Source organism: Onychostoma macrolepis, chromosome 10, assembly GCF_012432095.1.
Source record: "Onychostoma macrolepis isolate SWU-2019 chromosome 10, ASM1243209v1, whole genome shotgun sequence".
Classification (NCBI taxonomy): Eukaryota; Metazoa; Chordata; class Actinopteri; order Cypriniformes; family Cyprinidae; genus Onychostoma; species Onychostoma macrolepis.
The window spans coordinates 23,748,634-23,771,406 of NC_081164.1; the positions used below are offsets into that span (position 1 = coordinate 23,748,634).

General features: G+C 35.1%; 4 protein-coding genes across 7 annotated transcripts; 3 read left to right on the top strand and 1 right to left on the bottom strand.

Annotated features, from left to right (window-relative positions):
* Positions 1-74: 74 nt before the first annotated feature.
* Positions 75-9,876, bottom strand: ccdc62 (coiled-coil domain containing 62). Of its 3 annotated transcripts, XM_058789369.1 has the most exons (14): positions 9,384-9,876; positions 9,250-9,290; positions 8,492-8,629; positions 7,836-8,028; positions 6,343-6,509; positions 6,100-6,201; positions 5,835-6,006; positions 5,531-5,647; positions 4,412-4,500; positions 3,634-3,734; positions 2,566-3,093; positions 1,984-2,119; positions 752-970; positions 75-648 (listed from the first exon to the last, which is right to left on the bottom strand). In XM_058789369.1, exons 1-14 carry the CDS (start codon positions 9,454-9,456, stop codon positions 595-597), a joined length of 2,130 nt encoding a protein of 709 aa, XP_058645352.1. In that variant the 5' UTR covers positions 9,457-9,876; the 3' UTR covers positions 75-594. The 3 variants fall into 3 exon arrangements, 2 of the variants coding, with proteins under 2 accessions (XP_058645352.1, XP_058645353.1); XM_058789370.1 differs by lacking the exon at positions 2,566-3,093; XR_009273109.1 differs by lacking the exon at positions 75-648 and having other exon boundaries at positions 832-970; positions 1,984-2,114.
* Positions 9,877-9,984: 108 nt separating this feature from the next.
* On the top strand, positions 9,985-14,223 carry denr (density-regulated protein). 2 transcript variants are annotated; one of them, XM_058789373.1, is made up of 8 exons: positions 9,985-10,070; positions 10,898-11,008; positions 11,162-11,181; positions 11,941-12,025; positions 12,306-12,404; positions 13,482-13,598; positions 13,695-13,834; positions 13,922-14,223. In XM_058789373.1, the coding sequence occupies exons 2-8, from the start codon at positions 10,909-10,911 to the stop codon at positions 13,964-13,966; spliced, it is 606 nt and encodes a 201-aa protein (XP_058645356.1). In that variant the 5' UTR covers positions 9,985-10,070; positions 10,898-10,908; the 3' UTR covers positions 13,967-14,223. The 2 variants fall into 2 exon arrangements, with proteins under 2 accessions (XP_058645356.1, XP_058645355.1); XM_058789372.1 differs by having other exon boundaries at positions 10,033-10,185.
* Positions 14,224-14,362: 139 nt separating this feature from the next.
* hcar1-2 (hydroxycarboxylic acid receptor 1-2) lies at positions 14,363-16,973 on the top strand. The gene has a single exon (XM_058788725.1). The coding sequence runs from the start codon at positions 16,041-16,043 to the stop codon at positions 16,971-16,973; it is 933 nt and encodes a 310-aa protein (XP_058644708.1). The 5' UTR covers positions 14,363-16,040.
* Positions 16,974-21,322: 4,349 nt separating this feature from the next.
* LOC131548232 (hydroxycarboxylic acid receptor 2-like) lies at positions 21,323-22,463 on the top strand. The gene has a single exon (XM_058789371.1). It carries the CDS (start codon positions 21,474-21,476, stop codon positions 22,461-22,463), a length of 990 nt encoding a protein of 329 aa, XP_058645354.1. The 5' UTR covers positions 21,323-21,473.
* The last annotated feature ends 310 nt before the right edge of the window (positions 22,464-22,773 follow it).

Below are 22,773 nucleotides of genomic sequence, written 5' to 3' on the forward strand. Positions count from 1 at the left end.
ATATATATATATATAAAAATACAAATAAACACTAAAATGAGAGTCACTCAAAATCACCAAATAAAAGAAAAAAGTTAATGACAGCATGTAAAGACCTTTATTGTTTTTTCAAATGTCCTGAGATATATCAGTGGCTTTTGAGAAGGCCAATGGCTCCTTGTCCTTAATGTGAGAACAAGACTGCATTTCAGGTGTAAAACACAATGATCAGGACAAGAGCCACATCACAGTTCATTACCTTTGAAACCAAACAGGTTCGATGACAGTGAAACTGGAATGACAAAAAACAGCCAGCACCATTGTGTCATCTTGTATGACAGGTTTAACACTTGAAGAAAGTAGTTTATAAATAACAACAGTCTTTACATTGTTCAGAGGTAGTGCTTCTGTAGCATTAATCATTAATGCTTATTTTTATACACATATCATAAAAATAGATTTTGATAAAAATTTAGAATTATAGCATCTGTTAAAACTACTTGTTAGCTTCACAAAACTCCTCTTTGGTTGCAAAGAACTGATTTATTTTCAGAAGCTGTAGAGAAGATGGAAGCAAGCGGGGATTCGCAGCTTCTCGGGGCTTTACGAACCACATTACTTGCTTTCTTGATGCAAACATGGGCTGCTTTCGATCTGGGAGTCACTTTCCTTGAGGACAATAAGAAGAAAATGGCATTTAGCTGCAGTTTTATCTTGAAGAATACTATGCATTAAACTGTTGCGTAAATGAGTTTTTTGATGTAATAGGTACCCTATGTGTTTGTCTGCCCTCCTGGCAATGGGTGGAGGTTTGGGAGTGGCTGCCGTTGCCATGGTTACTGTGCAGGTGACAAATGGCATCGCAGTTCATTGGGCTCTGAGGTTTCGTTGGGCTGACAGATTTCTTGGTAGAACTTCCCAAACTTGCCACCATTTCCTGAGACTCAGCCAGCAGACGCTGTAACCGTGTTGTGGACGAACTGTAGCCCTCCTGCGTGGTATGAAAATACACATGAGAGGTTAATACTACTGTATTGTACAAAATAAGTATTTAATCATCATCATCATCATCATTATTAAAAATGCTATTTTTAATTCATTATCCTTATTTAAATTTCATTTCATTTTTGTATTTGTACTTTATTTTATAACTTATTATTTTTAATGTTATTTTCTGTTTGATAAATGTAGGGGTGGGAAAGTATACTCTGTAATGTTATATAATTTGATATTCTGTAGTGTTCATGGGGGTTTTGTAACAAAATTAATAAAAATAAAAAATAAAGTTGAAAAAAAAATACTATTTTTGTTATTATTTAAATTATAAAAATGTAATCAATTAAAAAATATATTACTTTTTCAACAATACTTTTGAGCTATCCAAAATGAGTATTTAATAATGAAATATTTTACTATTGCAATAATACTACTGTACTGTTAAAAACGAACATTTAATAATAATAATAATAATATTTTATTATTATTTTACAGAAAAAGTAATGCAATTTAAACTTATTTGAAAATGCCACAATTTACAAAATTCACATGGGTTATACTTTTCAGGCAGGATTTTACTACAAAAATAAATAAATAAATAAAATTATATATATATATATATATATATATATATATATATATATATATATATATATATATATATATGTATGTATGTGTGTGTGTTGGCATTTGTGGTTTACGGGGACACAAATTTGTTAAATGACATGGGTATGACAGAGGTATTACAATTTGAAGGTGGTTTATGAGGACACTGCCTATATCCCCGTAATTCAAAAGGCTTAAAAAACATACTAAATTGTGTTTTTTTTTTTTATCTAAAAATGCACAAAGTCTCCTGTAAGGGGTAGGTTTAGGTGTAGGGTTGGTGTATGGCGATAGCGCATACAGTTTGTACAGTATAAAAACCATTACGGCTATGGAGAGTCCCGGTAAACCCGTATATAAAAACATACAGAGTTGTATTTTTGCATTGTATTGTTGAGCTACCTCATTGCCATGGCGAGCTACATCATTGGCACAGAGTTCGATGCTTAGCGTAGAATCGGGTAAACAGACAGAGCTCCGCCTACTTCTGTGACAGGGGGAGGGGCAATCCAGATGAAGAAGGCTCAGATCTGCTGCACTAGTTAATGAAGAGAAAGTCACGGTTATGATCAGGCCAACAAAATCAGCATTGTTTTTTGCCTGCTTGATCTTAAAACATACCTACATAAAATCTGCTATATTCAGTGCAATGGATTTTATTATGGTAGGACATAGTAAAACTGAGCTCTCCTTTAATAAACCACCAAAAAAGAGGAAATATTATTTTTAAAATTGGTATGTGCTTTTAGCATCACCAAGATGTGGGTCTGATTCCCAGGGAATGCATGAACTGATAAAATACAATTGAATGCAATGAAAGTTGCTTTGGATAAAAGCATTTGCCACATGCATAAATGTAAATGCTTTTAATTGAATGGGGGCAACAAACAAGCAATTTTGCTCTTGGATTCATTGGAGTTTTTGTCTAAACCTATGATTACGACCTAACTTGCAAGATGTTTTAATAAAGCTAGAGAAGCCTACCAAGAGATTCTTGGACTGATATCCACTTCGACAACACATACAGGAGTTCCTGTCTCTGAATCATAGTCAATCACAGCTATTAAATCGACATCAGCTCTAGTGTCACAATACACTGCCTGACAGTGTGGATCTTCTGATGGGCTGTCAGCATTATCACAGCAGAGAGACTGGGATGATGGCTCAACACAGCTGTTCACTCTTTCCTTCATTTCCATCTTGGGTGATTCTTGTTCATTGATGTCACACTGGCTAGTTGCACAGCTGTTCTTAATGTTGGTGCCACAGCAACTATCCACTACAGCTGAAAGCTCTGCGAATTCATGGTTTGTGGTGCTCAAAGCTGCGCCAAAGTCATGCTCAAAGTCAGTCTGTGTTTCCATTTCAACACAAGGACGCTGCATTAAAATCGATGGAGCATTTCCGCTTGTGCTGTGGCACATGGTGGACATTAGCCCTGTTTCTAGTTCTGTCCCTTCCTGATGATCACTGTTTTCTAGCACATGACTGTCTCCTAAACCAGAATCAGCCCTACGAACACAACAACACTCATAACTCAAGACGCCTAGACCAGGGTTAATAAATTTAAAAGTTGGAAATATTGCTTTGGCAAATAACTGAAATAAGTTACTAAATAAGAACTAAAATTACTAAATGGAAATACAAATACAAACTAAAATTAAACAAAACCAAAACCAAAATAAATTAATATTAAAGTAATATTAATATTTACAATATTACAAAAACATCAAATAAATTATAAAAAATAAACTAAAATTAAGATATAAAATATAAAAACTAATTTAAAATAAAATTACTAACCGGAAATGAATAAAAACTAAAATTTAAATAAAAATATATTAGGCTTAAATAGTAATATTTTTTAAAAAGATCATAGCAACAGAAGTAAAAATCAAACTAAAATTAAACTTAAAATATAAAAAGAAAATATAATTCAATATATTAAAAAAGGATAATAGTAAAAACAAACAAACAAAAATACTAAAACACTGGTCTAGACAGATGTAAAGCCAGTGGCTGAAATAAGCACTGCATGTTGTAGATGCCCACCTCTCATGTGACCTTTGACCCTCGTGATGTCGGAGTGCCTCTCTGGCGCTCTCCAAGTTCAACTTCAGCAACTGGAGGTCATTCTGTTGGCTTTCACACACCTGTCACAAACATATGCAATAATCATAACCCTATCAATCATTTATTATTTGCTGACTTGGTGTGAAGAAAATCCTAACCAATCAGAACATTTCTCATGCTTTAAGTACAGAAATATGGAAATATGAAAAGGCCCATTATAAGAAAATGATTCATATTTAAAAAGGCAAAAAGTTTAAAGCAGGGTATTCATCGCTAACTAAAACCATAAAATACATTTTTGTTACTTTGAACTTTAACTGAAATCAAATAAATTATACAGAAAAAAACTTTTTTTTTAAATTTTTATTTTTATTTTAGCTAATTGACAAGGCAAATTTCACATTTTCTTCAAATACTAAAATAGCTCAAATAAAAATAAAAACTAAATAAAATGAAAAGACAAAAATACACAACAAAATTACAAAACAATTTTTTTTAAACAAAACTGTAAATATAAAAACTATAACAGCATCTCATTACTAAAGTAACACTGGGTTATAGCCAGTTCTTATAAGATTACTGGTGCTGTTTTAGAAGAGATCACAACCGTCATGAAAAAGGAATGCAGGAAGTCTTACAAACATCCTGAAAAACCGGAAAAACTACTCCGGAACAAATGGGAAGGACAGAGATTTCTAAAAATGAACGCTGGATGGCGTTGGATGATGTAAAGGGAGGGAGTTTTGAAAGACAGTACCTGCCGCAGACAGAGCAGCTCAGATTCCACTCGAGCTTGTTTTGATCGGGAGAGTTCAAGTAATTCATCCCTCCAGCTTTTATCTTCATCTGGGCGACAGACACAACAACCTCCATTAATTTAAAACAGTAAGCATAAGCAATCATGAAAAGACTGTAAAATATGTTTCTGCATCTGCACCAATCAGTGTTTAGGCATCACTGCTGTTTATGATCAGTTTTTAACAGATGCAGTCTACAGCTCTGTTCTGAAACCAGTGAAGGTCAAATCATCAGATCTTGCTTTCAAAGATTTCAACCATTACATTTTTAAAAAGACTTGCAACAAATTTCATTTTTAGGCAATAGGCATTAATAACAAGATCTCAAGTGTTTGTAAAATTTATTTAAAAACTTTTACTGACACACCCTTAAAAGTCTCACTACAACAACAGCCTGCTAGCTAATTTTCAGATGTTTATTTATTTATTTACTTGAAGTTACTTGAAAATAATAGAGGTTCCCCAAACTAGAGAATACTGCGTGGAATTCTTGAGGTGATGAAAAGCCAATAATGAATTCAATTATAAAAATGTAAAATTAAAATAAATAAATAAATAAGTTTAAAATAAAAAATAATTAGAAATAATTTTTTACACATATTAAATGTTTAAAATATATTTAAAAAGATCAGATATTGCATTTGTTTACCTGCATGTCATGTGACTATTAAACAACATTCAAAGAAGCGTAAACGTGAATTAAATTATTTAAATACAATCAGGGAGTACTTAAGTAAATATTTTAGGTCAATTTGAATTTGAAAAGTTGACAAAAAGTTTGGGAGTCCAATATAGTTAGATGTTAACATTTTTCTTGCAACCAAATAGTCAAATAAAAATAAATACAATACATATAAACAAATACTGAGTGAATGTGTGTGTCATTTCTTTAATTACATAATTTTCGGTGCTGAACAAAAATCGTGTCAATACACTATGCATTCTGGGACCGCCTGATTAGTGAAGAATACATGATGCAATGTATCTGAAGCACATCTATGATGCTGTCTACGTAGAAAGGTTTCTAGGGTTTGAAACAGAGCCTGTATTATACTATGAAACATGCAGCAGTGGCATACTCATCATCTGAAGTTCAACAGAAGTGATGTCTTTCTTCAACAGCTGGTTTTCCTGCTTTAAGCGGATGAGCTCTTCTCTCTGGCTGTTGTTCTCGATGGTTTTCTCCTGAAACTCGGCTGCAAAAAAATGAAACATGTACTGACAACATCCTGATGAATCCAGCATGAATTCATTCACACTACACATGAATACTATTGAGCATGTTCTTTTTTAGAAAGAAGAAAGTTTCAGACCAAATAAAGTAGCTACTATACAGTATTCAATTTCGGACACAGCGAGAGATTGTGAAATAACACTGTCTACCTTTCAGTTGTGCGTTTTTGTGTCTGCTCTCTCTGAAACGGTGTTTGTGTTCCTCCATTTCTCGCAGCGTTTTGCTCTCACGTGTTCGCAGCTCTTCGAGCGATTTCTCTAGCTCGCAAAGACGACCGGACAGCTCTAAAATGTGATTGGTGGCCTCAATCATATCTTTATCCTGGTGAAAAAAATCATGTGCTTACATTAATGTGTCTGAATAATCAGGATATAAGATAATGGATGTGTGCTCAAGTGTTTGAGTCTCTCCTACCTTCAGTTTAAGCATGGAGCTGAGCTCCTCCTCGCGCACCTGCAGCTGCCCCACCTGCGATGACAGAATCATGACCGTGGAGTTCAGACTCTGGTTCCTCTCCTATGAATAACAACGTATTAGAAATTATAAGAAGTATTTTTATCATAAGATAAAGAGAGTGGACAAGACATGTGGGAAGATGGAGGCATGGGAACAGGATATGGGTCAAAAGTTCAGACCTAAAAACAGATTTGACTTCACCTCCAAGTCCTGCTCATGTCTGGTGGTGTTCATCTGTCTGCAGCTCAGCTCGTGTAGCTGCTGTTGGGTGCTGTTGAGCTCTCTGTACACGTCTTTCTCTCTCAATTCCACCACCTTCGACCGCTTACTGAGAGCTCTGATCACCTCGTTACGCTTATCCAGCTCATCTAAGGAAACATGAGCAGTCAAATACATTACCATTCAGGTTTGGGATCAGTAAGACTTTTTTTTTTTTTTAGGAAATGAATACTTTAATCAGCAAGGATACATAAAATTGACTGTAAACTTTTGGGAAAATATGAATCATGTGACACAAAAGACTGGAGTAATGATGCTGAAAATTCAGCTTTGCATCACAGGAATAAATCACATTTTACAATATATTCAAATAGAAAACAGTTATTTGAAATTATAATAATATTTCACAATATGTACTGTATTTTTGATCAAATAAATGCAGCCTTGGTGAGCAGAAGACACTGTAGCTCTAATTACTTTTAGATTCAAGGAAAACTGAATTTCCTGCAACTCTGAATCAGAAGAGTTCACGGCTCAAAATGATCCAGTTCATTTCTTTAAACTTCTTTAAAAAAGCAGAGCAATGTTTTGAAACTTCAACAGTACATAACAGTGTTTACATTTGTGACCCTGGACCACAAAACCAGTCATAAGGGTCAATTTTTCGAAATTGAGGTTTATACATCATCTGAAAGCTGAATAAATAAGCTTTACATTGATGTATGGTTTGTTATGATAGGACAATATTTGGCACTGTGGAATCTGAGGGTGCAAAAAAAATAAAAATATTGAAAAAAATAAAAACGCCTAAGTTCTTAACAATGCATATTACTAATCAAAAATTAAGTTTTGATATATTTACAGTAGGAAATTTACAAAATATCTTCAAGGAACATGATCTTTACTTAATATCCTAATGATTTTTGGCAAAAAAGAAAAATCAATCATTTTGACCCATACAATGTATTTTTGGCTATTGCTACAAATATACCCCAGCGACTTAAGACTGGTTTTGTGGTCCAGGGTCACATTTAAGGGGGAATATAGAATTCTTAAAAGTATAGTAGCAAAAACAACCTAATTCTACAGGACAGAAAAAGAGTGGAAATGGTCATTTTAAACTAAATTATAGTGTTTTGGTGCAGGATTATTAGTGAACTTGCAGTGCAACTGGAGCAGTGCTATGAGTATTTTCATTATATTATACTATACTATTGAATTAGCTTTTATTTCTGTATTAAGTGTAAATTTAAGTAATGTTGTTATATGTTTTTGACATTTACAATTTAAGTTTAATTTATTTTTATTTCAGTTTTAGTTATAGATTTAATTCCAGTTAGTAATGATAGTGCTTCAACTTAAACTTCTTTCAGTTAGTTTTTCATGTTTTATGTCAGCTTTATTTCAGTGAACAAAAATGCTTTTAATAGTTTCAGTTTGATTTTTAGTTAACCCTGCTCTGGAGTCACTCTCACCCTCCAGTCGGGCACATCTCTGTTCCAGGATCAGCACTCTCTGACGGTCCTGCTCCCAGGACAGCAGCTGCTTGTGATGGGCTGCTGCCATAGTGTTGAGCTCCTGGTCGCGGTCCTTCAGTTCTGCTATGAGAAGCTGCAGCTCCAAACGCTGCCTCTGGATAGTGGAGACCTCCAATCCATTAACTGGGGTCTAGTAACATCACAAAAATGGGCCAATACTTAGTTAACAAAAACAGTCATCCAAGAGCTACCATGGCATTCCCAGTTTTAAAGGAATAGCTAAACCAAAAATGAACATTTGCTGAAAATAAATTCCAAACACGCAGCTTTTTGCTTCACAAGATGTTAACTGATGGACAGGAGTGCTGTGGATTATTGTGATGTTTTTATCAGCTGTTTGGACTCTCATTCTGACGGCACCCATTCACTGCAGAGGATCCATTGGTAATGCCAAGTGATGTAATGCTAAATTTCTCCAAACCTGTCACCATGAAGAAACAAACTCACCTATATCTTGAATGGCCTGAGAGTAAATTGTCAGCAAATTTTCATTTTTGCATGAACTATTCCTTCAAAATACAATTATATTCTGGAAAACTGGGAATTATAAAGCAAAAAGCAGCAAAACAGATTTTGGAAATCAAACGTGTTACCTGGAAATCTTGTGTTAATGAGAAAGAGGACATTGGTTTTGAGAGGTCATGTAGACAAAGTCCTGCAGGCCTTGTTCTGTTTTCATCTCTGAGTTTGGTCGAGGAAATATCTGGCGCCTCATTAGCAGCAAAAAGATTCTGAAGGATTGAGTATCAAACTCAGAATCAAACCTTTATTCACCAATAAGTGTAAAGTTAAATTAACTGAGCGACCTAAAAACAAGATTACAATAAATACAAAGGAACATGAAGACATCACAATATAGATGCAATCTACAATGTGCCATATAAACTATGCAAACAGAAATGCAACACAATACATATTCAAAGTATAATTAGTATTCAATATATTTAAAGAGAAAATGTTTACTTTTTAGTTATTTTTTAATGACGATTTTTATAAGATTAGATGTCGGTCAGAATTCTAGCCTCTACTCATCACTACACATCTGTTTTACACATTTTAGGACGATCATAAATTCATCGCAAGTATGAAATAACACAAATAGAATGGAATAATACAGTGACTAAAAATGTCTACCAAAAAAATACTACCGGTATATTATTTTTAGCTTCTTCAAAGTTAACATGCAAGAGTGTCTTCAGCTCAGTACACTCTCTCAACCAACTTCATGAGTTGCATCCTGAGATGCTTATAAATAGTATTGAATGAGCATGATAGACACTTGTTGGTGGCCCTTCACTGTCCATTAATGACCGATATTGTACATAAAACAATTAAAAAACAACAAACCAACCTGTTTTACAGGAGTACTGTGCCAGGGCTCCACTGGAGATCCTGTAAATGAATTAATTAATGCAATGAACAATCATCATGTTTTAGATTTGAGGGGCTTCTAATATTCATTCATGTTTACATGATGTTTATCACCTTTTGATATCGAAAAACTTCCAAGAGTTTTAGAGTTTCTTCTTTCCTTGAACCCCTCCATCACATCTCGCATTAGACAAACACTGACAGACAAATGTCTGAACTAGCAGACAAGACTAACTTCACTTTAAATGAACAAAACAGCCGCGTCAACATCACAGCGATGCACAATATCAATATCTTGTTATCGGTGCCTGATTATGACTCAGAGTTTAGTTTGATTGTTTTTAAAGATGCATTATTTAAGTGTAAACAAGGGATTTAAAAAAAACAATAAATGCAATATAAACAGCCTAACTCCTAATCCAAGCCACTGTTAACTTTTAAAAAATGGTGCAATTAAAAATTTGAATTCAGAATCACTGTGAAATGTATGTGACAAGAAGCGGGTGATTATTTTCGGAATTCTCAAACGGCATGTTATGGTCCGCACTTAATGGGGCTGTCCAACGAGATGCCTGGTTTAAAACTTTCGTTCAAAATTCTGTTTATACGTATGCTTTTCATTCAATTACATAATATCTCTTATATAAAAATCGTATTTCACATTTTAAAAATATTAATTCAGTATTACCCAAAAATATTTCATAACGAAGTACGTACGTAATACGGCAAAGGCGCGAACTACGTTGTTGCTCTGCCTCAGAGAGGCGTTGTCAGGACCCAAAGCCAAATCAGACAGTGAAGGTGTGCTGAGCAACAGTGGAACTCTTTCACCCTTTAAGAAACATCCGCACGAGTTAATTTAATAATGATCAAGGTGTTACTCAAAAGCAAGTTATACTGAGATTATATCGACGGGGTATGTATGAGCTTGAGCGCGTAGCTGCTGTAGGAGAGCTGTGATTAGCAGTGCTGGCTAATGAATGGGTGCTCAATGGAGTGGATGGATGATCATTGTGGCGAAGGCTTCTAGATTCAAGTCACTGTCAGTGACTCTAAAAGAGTTTTAAACTATATTTGAATGCATTTATTAGTGTAATAAAAAGAGCCTTTGGTCAGACCCATCGCATCTGATCATAATGTGTTAGTCAGTATATCTAAAGCACCACTAGGGTGTTGCTGGCAGTTGACAATTTATGTGTTTACATGTACTTAAATGCATCTTTTGTGATTTTATTAACCAACATAGTACGTTTTGAGCGTCTAATTAATTTAAAACGATTGTTAAAATTTACCCAAGGTTGATAAATCGTGCTGAAGTGACATGAGGAAGGTCTCTCCTGTCAAGATGGGCCTTTTGTAATTAGATGGATAGATCTTTGGTTGACGACATTTAACTTTCAACCCAACAATTTATGCCAGATGTGTGATTAGTTATATCTATTATAGATTGAGTGTAACCATTTTCAGACTGACCACATTTCTGTATGCATTATGAAGGCACCATATTGGTTTTGCAATTTTTGTAAACTAAACGCTTAACTCTAGGTTTTTGTGAATATATAATCTTGTAAATGCACATTTTTCTTGTGGTCTCAGTCTAAAATAACCCTTCTGTGTGATTTGTGTAGATTCATGTAATATGGCTACTACTGAGAATGCAGAATCGGGTTCACCAGAAAATAAAGTGGATCGGGCTTACCCAGATGCAAAATACCCACTGAAAGTCCTCTATTGTGGAGGTAAGAAAATGCAAAAAAAAAAGAGAGTCATGAATGCACTGCCAGTTCTAACTGTGATATATTCATTAAATAAAAAAGTATATCACTTTTATTTATTATAATTCTGGTTTGCAGTCATGTAACTATAACATTTCTCTCCTCTTTTACTTACAGTGTGTTCTCTGCCAGTAGAGGTGAGTACATCACATGTTAAAGGAATAGTTTGCTGAAAATGTGCTCATCCTCAGGCCATCCAAGTTGTAGATGAGTTTGTTTCTTCATGGGAACTGACTTGGAGGAATTTAGCATTACATCACTTGCTCACCGATGGATCCTCTGCAGTGAATGGGTGCCGTCAGAATGAGAGTCCAAACAGCTGATAAAAACACCACAATAATCCACACCACTCCAGTCCATCAATTAACGTCTTGTGAAGCGAAAAACTGTGTCTTTGTAATAAACAGACCCATCATAAAGGCATTTTTAACTTTAAACCATTGCTTCTGGTTAAAATACAAGTCCGTAATTAATAATAATTGCTTTGTCCAGTGGAGAAGTCATCTAGGAGAGAAATATGCACAGATCAAGCAACGTTTAAAAGCGAAAACAGTTCTAAACATAGTATATGCAGTGAATGGACTTTTTCACTGGAGGAATCGTTATTATGGATTATGGGCTAATATTTTGGCCAGAAGCGATGATTTAAATTTAAAACATCTTGATGGATGGAGTGGTGTGACGTTTTTATCAGCTGTTTGGACTCTAATTCTGACGGCACCCATTCACTGCAGAGGATCCATTGGTGAGCAAGTGATGTAATGCTAAATTTTCTGATGAAGAAACAAACTCATCATCTTGAGGGTGAGCACATCTTCATTTTTGTGTGAAGTATTCTTCACATATTCTTTTGGTAGAAAGCGAATGAATAAAATGCTTCTGCTTTGCTCTGCTAGTACTGTGAGTACATGCCTGAGCCGGCCAAATGCAAACAGTGGCTTGAGAAGAACTTTCCTGATGTGTTTGCTAAACTGACTCTTGGTAAGTAGATTTTCTTTCACAGCGACTTTTAAAATGTCACCAAATCATATGAAGTCTTAAAAAGTGCTTTATCTTACCATTTTAGCTTGCTTACCATTTTATTTATGGCTCTATAGTTTTGACTTTTGAAGGATAGTTTGATCTCTGAGTGTCTTTTTCATATTTGACACTGAGACAAACAGAATATTTGGTCGGCACCATTGACATGCACTGCTTGATACAGCAGTTAGTTACAGTTAGTAGTTTGCTCACTGATGTCACTGCTGTTGTGTAAGTACAGCACCCAAGAAGGAAACAACCGGAGGAGGAGGAGGAGGCGGCGGCGGTGGAGAGGCGCCCCCTGTGGGAGAGGAAGAGGAGAAGAAGAAACAGAAGAGAGGTTAAACATTTTTCTTTCATATTTAACATCTATAAACAAAAATGATTTGGAGCAGTGGAAGTGCATATCACACATTAAACACCACATCCTACACTTTTTATTTAATTTATTTTTTTTAATGTCTTGAAGGATTTAACCAGCTTTGTATTGTTACAATGTTCCAAGTTACTTGCACCAAGATATCTGTGTATTCATCAGCAAAAGTTCGCCAGATGACATAAAGCACGTCATCCAGCGAACTTTTGACAGTCCCAGAGCTTTTGTGAAAACTATAGATAGTATTTCCACCTTTTAGTCTGATTGAGCCCAGTGCATTATGGGTGTTAATGTTTTCCTACCTTTTTTCACTACATCCCTTTTTTCTCTCTTTTCTATTGCAGTGTAGCACTGTTTTTGTTTTTGTTTTTTTGCATTTCTACTGCATAGACAGAAAACTTTTATTTAAACCCCATCTTGCAAGTGGTAAATTAACCCTATATCTGTCCAATGAAAACATTTGAAATTAAATTATAGCTAAAGAGAAGTTTATTTTGGTATTATTTCCTTGGTTATTAATATGAGCTTCAATAACAGGCTACTTTGATTCCTTTAATTTTTATGTTAAGATCAATTCAAACCTATTGGTGTTATTTCAGTATTATTTATATATTAATATAGTATTTATCAATATTTTTAGCAATTTGTTCCTTTATTGTTATACTTTGTTTTAATTTTAGTTTGGGCTTCTGTCATTTTATTAGCTTTTTTAATTTAATTTTTTATGTTTAGTTTTTATATATATATATATATATATATATATATATATACATATACGTACATACATGCATACCTATGTTTTTATTTCAGTTTTAGTACTTCAAATTAAACTTATTTCAGTTAATTGCCAAGGCAACTTTAAGTTTTCATTTATGTTTAAGGTTTTCATAAATATTTCATAAATTTTATTCCAATTACCGAAAACGATTTGTAACAATGTATAAGTTGCTACCAACAAACACCACTGACATGTTTAATATTTGAGTTTGTCTGGCTATGAAATTATAATTGAATATTAATTTAGTTTTTTCCCCATTGCAGGTGGAAGAGGTCAAATCAAACAGAAAAAGAAGACCGTCCCGCAAAAAGTCACAATAGCAAAAATCCCACGAGCTAAAAAGAAATACGTCACAAGGGTGTGTGGCCTGGCCACTTTCGGTAAGACTGTGATTGTAGGTACAAGACTGTCCTAATGTTTGTCATCTGTATTTTCACCCTGTGGTAACTTTGTTGTTGTTTTGTGATCCACATCAGACATTGACCTTAAAGAGGCTCAGAGGTTCTTTGCTCAGAAATTCTCCTGCGGTGCCTCAGTGACAGCAGAAGATGAAATCATCATTCAGGGAGACTTTACAGATGACATCGTTGACGTCATCCAGGAAAAGTGGCCTGAGGTAAGCGAACATCCCAGATCCAGCTGCAAAATCGGACCAGAAGAACCTTTCTCAAAGCCGTTTTTGACATGTTCTCTAACCCCACAGGTGGACGACGACAGCATTGACGATCTTGGAGAGGTCAAAAAGTGAAGCCCAATATGCACTTTTACTGAAACGGATGCGACATGACACAGCAAACCTGGCCAAATGTACACATTGACATAAAGCCCTTTTATATCTATTTTATTTACTGTATAGAATTTCCGTGGACTTGGCTTCATCCTTGGGGTTTTTCAGTTCTTGATAGCTGCTTTGTCTCTTGGTTGCCAAAGGTCTGGAATGATGTGATTTAAAGCATTTCTCACATGCAAACAGTAGACTAATAAATTTCGGTCTCATTCGACACACTTCTATTGTGTATTGTTTCTTTTATCACTGCCTCCCATGCAACCCTGTGGCCTTTATTTTGATGATTTACAAATGCATAAGGGTAATAGCAAAAAAAGAAAATCATTTACTCACCATCATCTCATTCCGTATATATTTATTTCTTCTGCAAAACACAAAAGAAATCTTTTAATGAATATCCAGTTGGGTAAATTCAATACAATGTCAGTGTGATTTTTGTCTTACAATTTTGACTTACTTTAAAGTTTCATTATCCATGCGGCTTGCTGATCATTTTCCAAATTCTCCAATCAGTTTTTGGTGAAAATCAACCTGATATTTACACCATACCACAGTAAAATCCCTCTCCTTACTCCAGTCCAGTAGGTGGTGGAAATGCATCTTTTATGTTTGACATCTGCCATTAAAATGCCAGAAAAAAAAAATTCTAAAAATGTACTTCTACAAAAATCGTATCTATTCAAAAGTTCAAATGCATGCTGAATCAAAGTTCTAAAATCTGCAAATATAGCTCTTCTACTCCTCCAATGCCATGAGCTAAATGTTGTGTACAGCAGCAGTTCAAAGACCCCTGCTGATTTGATTCATCCCTACACTCCTGCTCAGTCTGACGGACTCTCAAGTCCTCTGGTGCCAATTTATTCAATTTATTCACTATGTCCTCCATGGGGAGCAGGTCCTTCAGAGCAATGGCCCCTAGATGCTGAAACTCTCCCCCTGCATCCCCACCTTTACAAGTTAACAGAAAGCATTTGTTTACTAAGTGATATTACAATGTTCCGATTAAAATTGTTGCCTAATTTTGTTGTACTTGTTTCTTCTGCCTTTTGTCTTGGATCGCTAATATCTCTGTCATTTACTTTCTGTTCTAGATGTTGTGAAGCTTATTTGGGTTTGTGAAAAGCATTTTATGTATGTATCTACATTATCATCATTAAATTATTTCATACAATCAAACCAGATATGAGAGAACAGTTGGCGTCAGTTAATGCTTTAACCTGCATTTGCTTATTTTTATAAAAAAAAGTCAAAAGAACGAAACATATTTTGCAGGAATAAGATTTTTATTTGCACTGACATTTTCATGACAGTAATGGCCCCAACAAATTTCAGTAGCATATTATAATGTGAAAAATTTGTCCTCATTAGTATAAAACAAAAAATATTATTTAAACATAAATGAAAATTAAAAATATTAAAAGAACAAAATCAAAAGAGCAAAATATTTTGCAGGGAAAAGGGTACATTTGTAAAGAACAATTGTGTAAATCATGATAGCATTTGTTAAATTAATATCAGCTTGTTTTATACAATTAAAAAATGTGTTTAATTGAGCAAAAAATATAAATATAATCATAAAGTATTTTTCTTTTCAAGCAAAATATATTTTGGATTAAAATATAACCTGAAGAGTTCTTTTGTGAGATTCACATTATACCAACAAAACATGCAAAATCATGTTCAACAAAAACAAAAAGTTCTCTGTTAATTGTATTGTTCACTTTTTCATTGTTTGCTTGTATGCCCAAGTGTAAAATATCCTTCCTGTAATAATTTTAATGGCGCTTTTGGAGAGTCCCAAGTTGCAGAGCGATATGATTATTAAATTCACAGGAGGCACAAATGCCTCCTGAGACCATTTACCCATCACACCTGGGTTTTTTGTTGTCCGTGTGCATGCTTACAGCTACAGCGTTTGCATGTGAGCAAACATCTTAAGAACAAGTCTCGTGGGAATCATTGCTGTATGAGTCGAAACAGTGAAAAGATCTGAAGTTCTCCGACTTTTGTCTAGTTTCACAGCAGCACCATAATCATGAACAACTCCTCAATGTGCTGCACTTACGAAACGCCCATGCTGGACCAATACCTCCCCCCTGTAATGTTCACGGAGTTCGTATTGGGCCTTATGGGGAACGTTCTCGCCCTTTCAATGTTCTTCTTCCACAGGGACACCTGGAAGCCCAATTCTATTTATCTTGCCCATCTAGCTCTGGCCGACTCATTGGTCCTTTTCTGCCTTCCTTTCAGGGCCGACTACTACCGCAGAGGCAAGGACTGGGTCTACGGAGATGCTTTCTGTCGTATTTTACTCTTTCTTTTGGCTGCCAACAGAGCCGGCGGTATATTCTTCCTCACTGCTGTCGCCGTGGACCGATACCTGAAGATCGTCCACCCTCTCAACCGCATCAACCGAATGGGTCTGCGTTATGCCCTGTGGGTCTCTACTGGCCTTTGGGTTCTCATCATAGCCATGACTGTCTACCTCCTAACAGATGAACATTTCTACTATCTACACAACCACACGCAGTGCGAGAGCTTCAACATCTGCTTTGGGAATAATTCAAGGTTCAACTGGCACAACGTATTCTACGTTCTCCAGTTCTTTGTGCCCACGGCCATTGTTATCTACTGCACAACCTGCATAACGTGGCAGTTGAAGAATAAGACAGTGGACACACAGGGCAAAATCAAAAGAGCCGTGCAGTTCATCTTAACAGTGGCTGCGGTTTTCATTATATGTTTCTTCCCGAGCAACATCTCGCGTATCGGCATGTACGTCCTGAAACTCTGGTATAACGAGTGCCACTATTTCCGTGAGGCAAATGACGCGTTTAAAACCAGTGTCTGCTTTACCTACTTCAACAGCGTGCTCAATCCCATCGTCTATTACTTCTCAAGCCCTGCCTTCAGTGGATCCTTCAGGAAAATCTACATGAGACTTCTGGGAAAGAAAATTGAGGCATAATTATAATTATGTGACAATATTCAGGTAGACACTGGCCCTGTCCCAAATGCTGTCCTAAGCCCTTGCAGTTCCTCAAAGAGTTCATAGTTTGGTAAAATCAAGTGTGCTTGGCAAAAGTGCATTCAAACGAGACACTGGTGAGCACATTACTGAAGCCTGAACTCACTGAATTAGATACTCTACAGTCACACAACAGCAATCACACAACAGTGCATTTAAAGGGTGCCACTTGGGACAGGGCCACTATGTGGACATTTTAAAGTGGGATATTTATTCATTTAAATGTAAATGATACAATATATATATGTTCATGTAACCTTGTACTGACAAACAGTGGTATACATTTCACATTTCTGTGCCTTTATTTAAACTGCTGTTTAATTATATATATATATATATATATATACAGATTTTTTAAGGGCTTTTTTTTTGCATTTTTTATAGATAGGACAGTAGAGAGAGAGACGATAGGAAAGCACTGGGAGGAAAGAGGGGGTGGGATCAGCAAAGGACCTCGAGACGGGGATCGAACTCGGGTCGCTGTGATTTAAATTATTTTTAAATCAATTTCTATATCATTTTGTTTAATTTTTTTTTTTTATTCTTTGTTTTTATTGTTGTGATTATTATTATTTTTAATGACTATTTCATGTCCTTTTATGTAAAGCACTTTGAATTAACACTGTGTATGAAATGTGCTATATAAATAAACTTGCCTTGCCTTGCCGTGAGCACAGTTGCGCTGTATGTCGACGCACTAACCACGAGGCTATTGGCGCTGACTTGTTGAGTTATATTTAAACATATTTCTTGCTGTCTATTTGGAATACTGATAAGCTACTGGTTATTAAATGCTCCATAAATCTGATTAGTATTTTGTGTATTTTGTCTTTTCAGTGCAGCAAATAAACATTTATTGCAATAATGTCCCTGAGATTATGACTAAATGAAGACATATTCTGCTACATGGACAAAATAAATCACTAAAGCATTTAATAAATTTCTTCATTAGTCCTTTTGGTTTTCCTGTGTGATTATTTTATTCGATGTACTTCTGTAATGTTTTAAACCTTTGGCATGAATGGCATTGCTTTTAAAGATGTGTCTTCGTCATTTTGTTTTAATTACACATAGCTTTAATTAAGTGTTCTGTATGTCTTTGTTTTTTGCATTTCTGTTATTGTTTAGAAAATTGTTAAAATTACCAACATCTTAATGCTGTTAGTCAGTTTGAGTCACAAACCTCAAAAATCACACACACACACACACACACACACACACACATACAGCTGTGCATGATGAACAAATCTACTGCATGCATTTATGATTTGTTTTTTCTTTTTTGAATTACAGTAAATAAATAAAGATTCCTCTCATGAACTTCTCAACCAGTTGAAATTTGGAATAAAATTTGGTGTACATCATCTTTCGACAAATATCTAAGAAAACTGTGAAGAAAAAGTTACATAAACATTTGCAGACTAAAAAAAAAAACTGTATATGTTGCACAATATTAAAATTTCATAGACCGACTTTACTGAAATTTCCCATACTGTTCTGATCTCATGAAGATCATTAAGGATTAGCCTCCTATGCACACTTGATGTATATCCATTGCAAGGTTTTTTGCAATTTAAATGTATATATGCGTCTTACCACTAAAATCCAGAAGAGGGAGTGTCACAGATTTTGAGCTTTGAAATGATGAGAGCAGGTGGATGCTATAGTATTATAGTTATGCCATTATTAATAGATGTTATAGATGTAGCAGATAACAGAATAGAGAATCTGTTTCATAGAAAAACTCAGAAGTGAATAAAAGTACATAGAGAAAAATAGAGAATACAATCCTGATTCCAAATCTTGATGTAAATGTGTAATCTGCACTTAATTTCCTACTAGTTTCTGTTCTTCTGCTCTGAACCTGCACATTTTTAATATGCATTTTCGATATTGCGGCTATTTTTTGGATCCATTCTGATTCATTGTGTTGCTTATGGGGCTTATTTTTAAATATATTACTTTCTTTTCTTTTTAAAAATGCACTTGCAAGAATGCCATTCGAGTTACTTAATTATTTTGTTGCATGGGAAATTAAAAATGTATATGGTCTAAAGAAAATACGAACATATATACTCTTATATAATTCTGTTTTTCTTTCCTTACATGAGAACAGTAGCCAGCTGGATGCACAGCCTGTGAAGAACATCTGTAGCACGAGGCTGACATCAGAGGCCACTGCTGCTGATCACCCTGATGGAAACAAGTGGAAGAGAGAACAGACGCCATCCCCTTACAAAAGGATGAAAAACACGAATAGATCACAAATGATTATTAAATCCATAAGAGGCACAAATCCCCCTTGAGGCACAAATCCCCCTTGAGGACATTTACCAACCACACCTGGGCCTGTTGTCCATGTGGATCCTTGAAGCTACGCCCTTTGCGTGTGAGCAAACCACTGATGTTATCGGGATGCCAGTTGGATATGTGGGGTGGGCAACAAACGTCAATATGAAATTAAATAGATTTCATTTTTGGAGATTTCTCTTATTTTTACATGACAGTCAAGTGAGAGTGCAAAAAAGGGGAAACTACTGTCACAATGAAAACTGTAATACATTGCAGTGCTTAAATATATAGGCATCACTTAAAAACAGCATTTTAATTAAGCCTATTAAAAGCAGTGAACTAAAATAAATCGTTTTTTGAGCTTGTTAACAAATACTCAACCTATAATCCCATACGCAAATGTAATATATGTACATATATTACATTTCCACATATGAAATATATTGTCATATTTAAGTAAAAACCTATAAAATCAATTTAAAAAAAATTGGAACAATTTCATATATTAACACATCTAGCCCATAAAAATATGTGTTTATGTATGTATAATGCATTCTCAAAAATGTATGTAATGCACATGAAAATCTATCCTAAAACCCATTTATATGTGTTGGCATTATATAAATAAATATAACAGACAGACATGTGTTTAAAATCTATTATAAAACATAAACATACATATACATAATTTCTTTGTATTTATGTCGTTTTAATAAAGTTGTGTATATGAATTATATATTCTTGACATATACGGTTGCTATGCATAGAAAAACATATTCTTAACATATTATGGACATACAAATGAAAAGTAAATTTTACTATGGGATTTTATATGTGTTACCAACTTATATCTTCATCTACCCAAAAAATTTACATATGTCAAAATTATACACAGTATTATTGGTAACATACAGTATATGTCAATATCACTTTCGATATAGGGCAATATATATATTACATTTCTGTATGGGATATCATTTTTAAAAAAACTATGCAACAGCTGCATTACTTTATTTCAGCTAACAGTGACCGTGAACTTACTCATAATTATGATAGAGCTCCACATAAAAGCTTTAAAAAATCTGTTTCATAAAGAAATAAGTCATTTCTATCTGCTACAAAAAACCTAATCAGAGCATCACTTCTCTTATGATCAACGATTTAACAGAGCGTCAGACTCTCATTTGACACATAAAGAAGTGAACATACGTGTACAGACAAGACAATACAATCACTGATACACTGCTTTTACAGTAAAGCTATTTGCCCCTTTGTATAAAGGTATTAGTAGGGGTTTTACTTAAAAGTAATGTAAAATAATAAATCTAATCACTATTTTAGTTAAGTAATTAGTAATGTAAAAATAACACTATAACTCTATAATAAAATAACACTACTGTCACTATAAAAGATTCCTCGTATGTGTAAACATACCTGGCAATGTGTCATTGATTTTTTTGAGTAACTCACCCAACTCGGGATCTAAAAGACAACTCAGCAAACAGCATGACTTCCAGTGCTGACAATCTGACAAAATAAATAAAATCTTAATTAGAACTTAATTACATATTCCTGCTGCAAGGTTTCTTCCCCTTTTTCAACAGAAGAAAACAAAGAGAAACTACAGACAGAAAAAGTGATGAGTAAATGACATCCATGCCACACATCAATACACAATTCAGCTACATTAGTATATGAGTGAAACCAAAACTACAATTAGTAGTACACAATTAAAGTAAATTATAAAAGAAAAAAAAATCACTAAAAAATCTAGTCATGGTTCAACAAAAATAGGTGTGTAAGTTACATTGTTAGATTTTAAAATAAGCGCACAGACAACTTGCACTGTTTGAAATGAAAGGTTCTGTACCAGCGTTAAACGGTGACTCCTAAGGTTCCCGACTACGCCTCTTCTACGCTTAAGACTTAAATAGCCAATAATAAATTAGAAAGAAATATAAAAGCCAATCTAAGCTAAAACTATAATTTGGCTGATTTTCAATTGGGTGGGCACTGCCCACCCTTGCCCACACATAGCCACGCCTCTGGAGCAAACATCTTAAGACCAAGTCTTGGGGGAATCATTGGCATATTCAGTACTGAGACGAAACAATAAAGGTCTGAAGTTCTCCGAGTCTCATCAGAATCATGGACAACTCCTCAAAGTGCTGCGCTTTCGAAGCACCCATCTTGGATGAAGTCCTACCTCCGATACTATTCGTCGAATTCATTTTAGGCCTTATGGGGAACGTCCTCGCCCTCTCCATGTTCTTCTTCCACAGGGACACCTGGAAGCCCAATTCTATTTATCTTGCCCATCTTGCTGTGGCAGATTCGGTGGTTCTTTTCTGCCTTCCTTTCAGAGCCGATTACTACCGCAGAGGCAAGGACTGGGTCTACGGAGACGCTTTCTGTCGTATTTTGCTCTTTCTTTTGGCCGCCAACAGAGCTGCTGGTATATTCTTCCTCACTGCTGTCGCCGTGGACCGATACCTGAAGATCGTCCACCCTCTCAACCGCATCAACCGAATGGGTCTGCGTTATGCCCTGTGGGTCTCTGTTGGCCTGTGGGGTCTCATCATAGCGATGACTGTCTACCTCCTATCAGACAAGCATTTCTACTATCGAAATAACCGCACGCAGTGTGAGAGCTTCAACATATGTCTAAGTCGCAATGCATTGTCTGACTGGCACAATTCATTCTACATTATCCAGTTCTTTGTGCCCACCGGCATTGTTATCTATTGCACGGCTTGTATTACGTGGCAGCTGAAGAGTAAGACAGTGGACACACAGGGCAAAATCAAAAGAGCCGTGCAGTTTATATTAGCAGTCGCTGTAGTTTTCATTATATGTTTCTTCCCGAGCAATGTCTCCCGTATTGCCGTCTGGGTGTTGAAGAGCTGGTATAGTGAGTGCCAGTATTTCCGTGATGCAAATGTGGCTTTCTACACGACTGTCTGCTTTACCTACTTCAACAGCGTGCTCAATCCCATCGTCTATTACTTCTCCAGCCCAGCATTCAGTGGATCCCTCAAGAAAGTCTACATGAAACTTCTAGGAAAGAAAACGGACGATGAGGAGGACGATGAGAAAATCAATCACAGTTCTGTTACAGTATCAGCTAATGTATCTTAAGTTAATATTCACTATGTAGTGTTGATATTATAAAGTCATACACTTTATAATTCATAATAATATTTATTCAGATGTCATCGATAGCTGTTAATGTATATAGCCTAATCATCGATTTGTGACCTTCATAAACATTTAATATGCCCTTGACATTAGTCTGTTTATATAAATTAATTGACGAATGACTTCACTAATACTTTAATAAATGTCTTCAACAGTCCTTTGTCTGATTATATAATTGTAAAAATAGATATATAGTAAAATTAACACTATATGGAAATATTCAAAGTTTTTTTTATCAAATGTGACTATA